This window comes from Dicentrarchus labrax, unplaced genomic scaffold (genome assembly GCF_905237075.1).
Source record: "Dicentrarchus labrax unplaced genomic scaffold, dlabrax2021, whole genome shotgun sequence".
Taxonomy (NCBI): domain Eukaryota; kingdom Metazoa; phylum Chordata; class Actinopteri; family Moronidae; genus Dicentrarchus; species Dicentrarchus labrax.
Genome location: NW_026136709.1, coordinates 16,683,595 through 16,694,447, shown reverse-complemented (window position 1 = coordinate 16,694,447; position 10,853 = coordinate 16,683,595). Strand labels below are relative to the sequence as shown.

General features: G+C 39.1%; 1 protein-coding gene across 1 annotated transcript; it reads left to right on the top strand.

Moving 5' to 3' along the window:
* Window positions 1-12: 12 nt before the first annotated feature.
* mettl4 (methyltransferase 4, N6-adenosine) lies at window positions 13-9,537 on the top strand. Its single transcript, XM_051410623.1, has 8 exons — window positions 13-340; window positions 1,241-1,306; window positions 2,440-2,800; window positions 3,088-3,157; window positions 4,112-4,286; window positions 4,383-4,489; window positions 4,603-4,694; window positions 9,227-9,537. The coding sequence occupies exons 1-8, from the start codon at window positions 110-112 to the stop codon at window positions 9,469-9,471; spliced, it is 1,347 nt and encodes a 448-aa protein (XP_051266583.1). The 5' UTR covers window positions 13-109; the 3' UTR covers window positions 9,472-9,537.
* The last annotated feature ends 1,316 nt before the right edge of the window (window positions 9,538-10,853 follow it).

Below are 10,853 nucleotides of genomic sequence, written 5' to 3'. Positions count from 1 at the left end.
GGCTCCCTACTTTCGGTATCGTTTGTAGGGAAAACCAACCGCACGGTGCGGGACACGATGCGGCTGCTGGGCGGGGACGTATCCCGGTGATCCGCGGATTAGTTTCACAATGTCCGCGGTGGTTGAGGACAGACATGGCTGGGTTCTGGATTCACGCTCACTCATCGATGAGGGTTACTCGCGTTGCGTCCGATTCAAGGATGCGCACAAGTCTGTTGTTAAGTGTCGTTTTAAAAAGCAGTGCTTTCAGATGTTACGGAGTCATTATGATGTGAGTGTCAGTGCTGCTGCGGATGGAGGGAACACGGGTGTGTTGCAGAAAAAAGACAAACCGGGGAAGGTAAATCCTCCAAAAGCTGCTCCAGGGGCTCTTGAATGTTAGTGCTGATCAAAGCTGGCACCCCGTAAAGTTAAATTATTAAATAATTCTTGAGGATATATCAATTATTTTTGACAAATACTACAATTGCAATTTTAAGTTTCATCCAAAAAAAACAACAACAACAATCTGTTGATTTGGTATTTTATTGGGTTTGTAACAAACTATACAAAAATGTTTTCTTGCAGATATTCACAAGATTTGTAGGCCAGGGAATCTCTGGATTAAAGAAAAAACATATAAATAGAAGTTCAGTTCAGGGTCAAAGTCAGTTAAGGTAACATTTTGCATCTTAATGATACAATAAAACAATAAAGTTTCAGTTTTGTCCCTTCAAGTGAAAGAAAATTGGGCACTCTTGTGACAAAAGCTGGTCCTGGAGTCTGTATTTAGACACCCCGAATGCAGTGTAATTACATACATTATACCTATTTACTGCAACACAAACTATTATTTTATTCTCTAAGCAAGAAATAATATAATAACTAAGGCTGAGGTTGCTGAGAGCTGCTTCTCTCTTTCTTGCCACAGTGTTGTAAATCACACACTGCACTCTGCTGGAGAAACTGTGCAGTGACACCAGTGTGTTTACACAAGCTTCTTCTTATAGTATACTGTTGTTTGTATATTTCATAACAGATACACTGAAATGAAACCAGTATGTCTGTGATAGGTCGGTCAGGCTTTATAAAACAGTGCATAAGCATTCAGCTGGTTTCCATATTGCAGTATTGTTTAATTTTAATTTATAAACAGGTATAATAGACTAATATAAAGCTATTAAGCTGGTCCGATAATGAATTTGGTTGTACTTTTATTGCGTGTTTGTTGTGTCTCATTCAGTATCAATTTGACTTTCAGAAAAGGAAACGAAAACACAGTGAACTCAACCAGGGGGAAGTGGATTCACAGGTCTTCCACGAGAAGGTAAGTTGAATCCCATTCTCTCAGTTTAAGTCTTAGCTGCATGTATCGTCTTTCAGAATGAGATTTGTGCCGGCAGAGATGATACTAATTAATGTTTCACCGAGAGAACAACTTGACTTGGGGAAAATCAAACTTAAAGTTGCAGTTAAATGTCCAATTCCAGAATAATCACAATCACTTTTATTTCAGATCTAGTTTAATGCAGATCCATGAACGAAGGCTTTCAGTCTGAGCATCGGTGTGCAAGAAGTAAAAGTCAGTTTAAAGTTTTATTTAAAGGGTAACACTACAAATTTTACACATCAAAGTCAGCTTTAAGGGGGTACTACTGCATATGTTGTATAAAGCCTTTGGGGGGTTGTGTTTTATATTCAGACTAAGGTCAGGAGTAGGTCTTACTCAAAGGTCTCTCAAAACTATTTGTGGGAGTGACCTGGACTTTTTCATTAATAACATAAACTAGACAGACAAGGGTGTTTACTGTTTTACGATGTACTGAGATGTATATAAGGGAGAGCATTTTGGAAGTCTTCTCTCCATGCTGCATGTATTAAAGTGTCTTGATTATCACACCGGCTTGAAACTTCTTCAGGGAATTAGCAACTCTCAATTTAGGGAAGAATTTCCACGACAAATAAAAAAAATACAATATTTCTGATTCTGCTCCATCAGTTTTGATACTTTTCTTTGTCCGACAATATCGTAGGAATAAAATGCCAAATTGGTGGAGTACAGTTGTAAGTAAAAGTACAGCATTTAAGTATTTGCATCAAAATATACTTAAAGTACTTAAAAGTAAAAGTACTCACTATGCAGACTGACTCATTTCAGAATAATATTTGATTAGAATTACTAATGCATCAGTGTGCACTTTATAATAATCATGATGAAGTCTTAATGAACTGAATCTGAAAAGTAATTTATAACTGTAAAGAACAATATTTGCCTCTGTAAAGTAGCATACAAATGACTGAAGTATATTTACTTAAGTACAATACCTGAGTGAATATACTAAGTTTATCAGTGCATGCATTTTCAAATACATTCTCTGCCAGCACAAAACTTAGATCCTCATATGTTCAGTTTGGGAAACCTCTCATACTAAATAATCTCTACAACGTGTGTTGATGCAGATCAGGTCTGTGATCCTAGAGGGAACCAACTCCTTGGTGGATTCTGCCCGATCCCTCGGATACCTAAATGGAGAGACAGACGCCGTGAAAGAGCCTCTTCCTGACCAGGAGTGCAGCCTTGCCGCTCTTTGTGAAATGGCTAAAGAGCTTCCTCTAGTGGACGAGGAGGAGCAGGAGGAGTGCGTCCAGCTACTTGTTGCTGAAGATGGCTGCACATCACATGTTGACTTGTTCTCTCGGGTAACAGAGAGCAGGTCGGACCGGGCTACAGTGGTTACACTGATGGGAGAGGAATATGTCATACCACCACACACAGCCTTCCTGCTCTCAGATTTTACAAGAATACAACCTCTAGTTCACTGTGAGTACATTCTTAGGAAGAGTAGAGTATGAATGGCAGCTAACTGAGAGAATATTCTTCAGGCCATCTGGAACAGATTTGACGAAATGCCGTACAGTTGCATTCACTGCATGATTGTGGTAACTTATTTTGCTTGAAGATAAAAGCTGTAAAGTTGTTGTGGCATAAATACGACCACCCCTCCCTGAATGTTTCATTGTAAAATACTTCTGGTGTGACTCAGTGTGTGTCTCCTGTGAGAGCATAGTTCTGACGTTGTTTGTTAAAGCTGCTTGTCTCTCACACAGATGGAAGAACGTTTGACTTAATAGTCATGGATCCGCCGTGGGAAAACAAGTCTGTGAAAAGGAGTCGCAGGTAATTTGGCATTCAAGCATTTTAGAAGGTGTAAGATAAGACTTTATTTGTCTCTGTGGATTAAATTTACATGTTACAACAGCATAAGAAACAGGCTCAAATGGTTGGAGGAGAAAACAGATAAAGTAGTTCAATTCCAAAGCTACATACATTATATAAATTACAATGACTCATACCAGTGGCTCATTACCCCAAAATGAAGCTATGTACCTCTTTTAATAGACCCGAGACCTGAAGAGGTCAGTGATACAGTGTTTTACACTATTTGGTCATAAACTAAATTATTGGACACATTTAAAGTTTGACCTGATGATGGCGCTAGATGAAAAGTTCAGTTATTTAAAGATATTTCAGAAATCATACTGAGGGGGGGCATCGACATCTGTATCAAAACTCATGGCAAACCATCCAGTAGTTGTTAAGACGTTTCACTCAAAATCACAAATGTCAACCTCAAGGTGGCGCTAGAGTAAAAATCAAAGGTTTACTGAAGTCACAATGGGAACAATGGATGTCTGCAAAATATTGTGCCAATCCATCCAGTAGATTTTGAGATATTTCACTAAACTATTGAAAAATGTAACCTGTTGGTGGCGCTAGAGGAGAAGTCAAGGAATCACCAGAGTTCTTCTTGGGCCCTTGAATATCTTTATCAAATTTCCTAGCAATCCATCCAATAGTTGTCAAGATAATTCACTCTGAGCCAGAAATGTCAACCTCATGGTGACGCTGGAGAAAATCCCTCTTGGATATTCACTTTCTTAGACCATATTCATATATTAGTGTAAATATATATGTGCAAAAATGTTTTATACATTAACAGTATACATTTTACATATTATTACTTGTATGAAGCAGTATAGGGACCTTTTTAAGAGCCATAGTGAAGTAGAGAAACGTAAAATGGAGCATTTACATATCCTTACATTTTCTTCATCTGTTGTGTCTATGAAGATACAGTTCTTTGCCCTCAACCCAGCTGAAACGGCTTCCTATACCTCTACTGGCGTCTCCAAATTGTTTAGTGGTCACCTGGGTCACAAACCGGCCGAGCCACCTGCGTTTCGTCCGTGATGAGCTGTATCCGCACTGGGGGGTAGAAGTTGTGGCTGAATGGTTCTGGGTCAAGGTACATAAACTTTGAATAGATACAGCTCTCAGTCATTAAAGTCTGACCTTTTTAGTGTTATTCCTGATGTTTTAAGGGCTTGCTCTTTTCCCTCAGGTCACCACATCTGGACAGTTTGTGTTTCCACTAGATTCACATCATAAGAAGCCTTATGAAGTGCTGGTACTGGGCCGATATCGCTCCTCTGCAGATAACCCCAAAAGGTGTAAAATATTTGACTTCTCTGTGTGTCACTTTACATACTCTGTATGCTATAACCCTTAAATGAAAGATATACAAATCATATTCATTCTCAGACTTGTTTAACTACTCTCAGCTCTTCAGAGACGTCAGAGGTTCCTGTGGAGGACCAGCGTTTAATTGTCAGCGTCCCATCAGCTCTCCACTCCCAGAAGCCTTCACTCTCAGGTAATATTTTCAACATGAGTGCCAAACTACTTGCTTTATCTAAGAAGTACAGTTTTACTGTTCCACCAGAGGGCAATGCTGCAACATCAGAGATTGTTATCTCTCTATACAGCTTCAATGATAAGCTCTAAATCCTACTACAGCCTGCTATAGCATATGCAAACGTACTGAGTCAGTTCTCTAGGTTTGCATGGCTGAAATTTAAAATGTGGCTTTGTGATTTTATTCCATGTTAAGTTGTTGAATTTTAAGATAGAAATATGACACTTTTTCAATGTAGAACTTGCTTTTCCGCTGCTGAAAGTTGACATTTCCGTGGTTGCAGTTGCCCACGTTGGAGGTGAGAAAACCGCTCAAACACAACATGAAGGGTCTCTGTTGTATCTGTAATAACTGGAGGGCTTGAATCCTCAGCCCTTGACAGGTTTGATTTGTCAGAGTGGGACTGTCTGCTGCTCAGATTTGATCAAATTTGTCCTATCTGCACAGATTCGTGCTATGGCAAGACTTTACTTCTACATGGACTCTATTTGGAAAACGTAGCGTAAAACCTCGAATAGGCAGGGACTATGAATAAGAGAGGCTTGACGTCATTTCCCTCCCTCGAGGGGGAATGCGATTTATTGTGCAGTATGGAGAGCAAAACACAGCCAGTGTTTGCCGGTGCCCTTTCAGAAGCACAGAAAAGCCTCCACCTCATGGAAGTGGCTGGATATTGTTAAAATACATCGATTTAAATCATAATCATGCCATTGTGGAGCTGTGATACCGTAAGGATTAAGTAGATTAGGATACAGATTGTTTTCAGTCTGCTGGTGTGATTCAAAGCCCCTCAGCAGGTATGATCAGAACGGGTTTGTTTATTCCATTTACTTCATTTTCTCAAAGCTCGTAATGCTGACGACATCTTTATCATCACAGCTGCACAAGATATAGAAGAGCACCAATAATTAAAGACAAATGTATAGAAAATTGCTTTATTTACTGGTAGTTTGTCTTTGCATTTTAAATAAATATGTACTACCAAATGTCCAGAATGAGCAGCATCTCTTCCTCCACTTACTAATCCTCTTTTTATGTTTCTACAAGAGGTGAGAAAGCTCTGCTGGCAGTGGGTGTGGCTCATATCTTTGAGTGTAATAGTTAAAAATTGCAGGGTGTCGTGAAATATTAGACAGGCTTGACCCAACTCTTGCACAGATGCCAATAAGAGCAGAAGTTTATTTATTAAATAATTTGAGATGATATTTAAACACTTGAGGGCTTTAAGGATGAATTACTTTTTCTTTTGTTCACCCCTGCAGTAGATTATGCAACTGCTAGAAATTTCAAATATGTTCCAAGACCTTTGGCATATATCATCCCGAGCTTTCTTACTCTCGTCTCAAGCTATCGTCCCTGTAGTTCTGCAGCACTTCGTGTTCATGTCGAGCACGTCAGGTCTGCTAGTGCCAGCGGGCAGCCTTGGTGGTGTGAAGCCACAACCCTCGAGCCTGCAGTGTTGAGAAACCCTGACCCACTTCTCCTCTCAGATGGGGCTCCTATCACTGACATTGTTGGTTGCTATGGAGAGATAAGGGGCACCATTACTCCATTACAGATACAACACATCCAGATGGTCAAGCTGCCGGGGGACAAAAAAAGTGTTTGCACTTCTCTGAATGACAAGACGTGTGGTTTTTATTAATTAGGACCCCCTACAACTTTAGAAATTGTGAAAAATGAAGTCCCTTCCCAACTTGGTATTATAATAAGTGGTTAAATGGCTGTCCATCTCTGGAAGAGGCACGCTGCCAGTTGTGTGGGTTGCATTACTGTTGATTGGGAAATGGTTTTGTGACAGTGATCTATGCACCAGTATGTTTCATTGGCAGCTACAATATTTAGCTTTCTTTAACTATCTGATTTTTACGTCATCACTCTATTTAAAAATAATAAAATCAAATATTATTCTGATTTGTAATAAGCTATTCATAGTGTTTTGTTCTGATTGCTGTGTCTGTGAGATTGTGACACTGTAGTATGTCAAAAGGTTGAAAGCACTTTGGTCCATTGGGTGTAAGGAGCAACATGGCCTCTAGGGCCTGCTTGTAGAGCGTTTGAATTCTCGATATTGATCTACATTTTTGGATCCTCTGAGGAAGATATAACTGGTGCTGATATTTGATCTGTGAAATTCTTTAAGTTCTGAAACCGCAAAGCAGAGTAAGGATGCTGAAATTTGGATTGTATCATATTTTTCCAGAAATAAGCTGAGCTCTTGTGTTTTATAAACTACATGGGGACAGCGCAACACGCTTTAAACAGCATATTGACACATTATGAAGTTGATATAGCAACAGATGTCTATTTAAACATGTAGCAGATACATATCAACAGCGTAGATTTGAAGACATGTTTTAGTCCAGTATTCACTGTTTTCTTTCTACCAACTCCTGAGGGAAAATATCTATCACTGCTAACTTCATATCAGTAGACATCTTATTTAATTGTACGTTTAAAAACTATAAATGTAAACAGATAAAGATGTTAATCAGATTTTTACAGGGAACAAGAAGTGCACAATAGTGGAAATTTCTGTCAATTCTTTTACAAAGTATTAAGATTAAGATGGGGCCAAAAACAAAACCCTGTGGGACTCCACGTGTGCTGACAATCAAAGGCACTGATTATATTGATTGCAAGCATTCTATTGGTAAAAATAGTATTGAGAAATTAGTTACTCTACTGTAATTGAACTAATCTAATAAGAAGCAGTCCAGTACGACATAATTAGTTTGCCATTAACCCTGGAGAGAATATGAGGAGCCTTCAAGGCAGAATGTCTTAAGACTGAATATGTTCCTTGTCTAGAGAGTGGTTAAGTAACACCTTCCTTTGCCTCAGGCCTCTCTTTGTAGAAGTTTCATACATTGTCCCATTTCAGAGTTAAGAGGGTAATTAGACCTTTTATTCTCTGTTCAACTTTGAGAGCTGAGTCACCGGTTGGGGCTGAATTAGTCGGAGAGCTGCATGTTTGGCCTTTCCACTCCGTGACTCTCTGACGTGCAAAGAAAGAGGAAACGGGAGGCAGGACACCACATTGTGCAGGTTGGATCAGTTTGGGGATCAGGCTTTTGTGCTCATTAACTCCAAGTGTTGGCCGAGGCGAGTGTCAGGGCGGTTTGAGCATGCACAAGAGCAGAGAGAGCAGCACAGGGGCAGAGGAAGTGAAACGTATCTGTCAGGTGTGCCGCTCCTGGAATATCATCACTTATAGACTCAAGGTCACTGCCAGTCTCCACGTAGAAAAATCTGTGCTGTGGTGTGAAGGAGCTGGGCAGTTGCCAGTACTGTCATCTGCCTATTACAGAGGAACAAGCAAAGTCCCCCCATAAGAAATTGATGCAGTGCAGTAATCTTACAACCTTACCTTTTTAAATGTAATTTTCTGACCAACTTTTTATTATTTTTTTTCACATTATTGGCACAAACTTAATGAAACTGACTGACTGAGTATAAATGCAGATAAGACGAAAATATAGTAAAGTGAGAAGAAAGGAAAAACAACTTCCAAATGTTTGTTTAAATGTCCAAACACATTTTTCATATCAGGGCAACTGTTGTTTACGTTCTTAGCATGCTAATGTGATGTAGAAGTGTACTCCAGGGTGTATCAGTGCACCATGACATCACTGTTAGAGGTCATACAGACCTTTAACCAAACAGGGCAGTAAAAACACTAACAAGCAGCAGTTTAACCTGGTGTTAAGCAAATCTATGGCAGGCAGAACAAGTTGTTTATTAGGTCTCTATAGGCGAAATATAATGTTTAGTGGTGGAATGTAACTAAGTACATCGTGGTACTTGGTGTACCAAGTACTTGGGTGTTTTCATGCCACTTTCTACTTCTACTCCACTATATTTCAGAGCATTAGTATAGTTACAGCTTTAGTTACTGCTAGTTACTTTACAAATTAAGAGCTTGTAAAATATGATATTTGAAATAAATTGAATTGGACAGTTTACATTACATTTAATCATTTTGAATTTTGTATTATTGGTTGGACAAAAATGAGAGCTCTGGGTAATTGTGACAGCATTTCACACTGTTTTCAAACAATCAATTAATGGAGAAAATAATTAGCAGATGAATCCATAATGAAAATAATCATTACAACCCTGTACAAATAAATAAAAATTAGCTCTCCCTCAACCAACTACAACAGTAAAAATCCTGTTTTTACATTAATGCATGAGTAATAATAATCTGATACCATTATACAATAAAATACTATACCATTATAATATATAATGGTATAACAATCACTTGGGACATTTTCTGCACTGAATACTTTTAATACTTAGTAAATAATCGGAATACTTCCTCCAGCAATGATAATGTTGGCGTGTATAGACTGCAGTTTGCACTTAACTAAAATTTTAAGGTAACAGGGCATATACACAATGCACAGAGATCAAGTAGAATAAGGGCCCAGAGTGTGTTAAACCAGCCATGATCATTCCTCTTCCTCATTTCTTTCTTTCTGTAGAGGTATTGAAGCCCCACGTCAGAGCTGAAGCCAGGTGCTTGGAGCTGTTTGCCCGAAGTCTTCAACCTGGATGGACCAGCTGGGGCAATGAAGTGCTAAAATTTCAGCACACAAGCTATTTCACTTTGACCCCAACAGATGATCGAGGCGACGAGACCACAGATGACTGCACGGATACACTCACACTAGCGTCAAGCTCACCTAGAGAACCCTCTCCTTCCTGTCACTGTCCCACCGCGGACTGATGACCTTCAGAATTTGTCATGTCAGTATTTCAGTGTGTTTTTAATAAAGATTAAACGCCAAAAATATTTTTGAAACCTTTTCATCTGTACTTCTCATGAATGTGGGACCTTTGATTTATATTTTGGGTCAGGGTACATTTTTAAGGTAGTGAATCACAGGGCTGATGATGCATTTGGAGAGATGAAAGTGCATTTCTGTGCGGCTATGTTTTTAACTTCCCACACTGAAATCAGATAAACAACACTCAAGGTTTTTTTTTCTGCCTTTTGGGTAATCTTTGGCACAATATGTGTCTTAAAGATGATCAAAGTATTTCTATTTTTACTCGTTTTGAACTGAATTTCAAAATGTTTCCAAATCCAAATCCTAATGAAAGAAATATTTTCACTTTGAATGCATTTGGTTTTCTTGTAACATTCCTTTAACAGATAAGTTTTCACACGAACAGCTCGCTGCTGTATCCTCCACTCTACTTTTGTGCTGTCAAGGACATCCAGTTCTGTCCTTACATAATGTGAATTTTCCTTGTTTCCACTGAAAGATGCAATCTTCCCTGTGTCACAATAGCCATTAACCTACCTTTTTCCTGTTGGGTGGGGCCTCTCTAATGAGTCTGTGGTCTCCAGAAAGAGGAGATGTGGTCTGGTGGTGGTGGTGTTGTGGGGATGAATGGGGAATGAGTTATGGCCACTGCAGCACAGTACACATCACAGCTAATGAAGCCAGGGTTTGACTCCAGTCGGATCATTTACACATTAGCTTGTCATGTCTCTCTAACACACAACTATTTCTCCTTATGTGCCCAGACTGCATATTTTATACATTTCTGATGATGAACAATCGACAGTGACAGATAATGACGACAACAGGTGCTATCCTCTAAAAATGGCATCTGAAATGCTCCACGATTCCCATTCCCTTATTCCCTTATTGCCTTTCACCTCCTGCAGTCTCTCAGCCTCACGTCGCTGCCCGCCTCAACTTTCCCATGTTGTTTGAACCTCTGCTCTACGACACCACTACTGGTCAAAATCTTCACCATGTACCTTTAATGATAACGCTGATAAGGCTGATAGCTAGAAGTGTTATGATGAAGTCCTTGTCACGGTCATAAATTGAAAATAAATGGATATGGGTTGATTGTGGAATAAGTTACAGGTGCAGAAGAATGTTCTATACAAATTAAAATCTGAACAAACAGTAAGTTTTAAAAAATATGTTCAATGACGTAAATAACTTTGCTGATATGAGTTTGTATTGACACTGTGGCTTATTATCTAAGCAATTCATCACTCTATACAGTTTCTGTGCTTTCACTTACTTCGATTAAATGCAGTGAAGGACATATCTGTCTTTCAAATTTTCCTTGTTTTACCAGAAG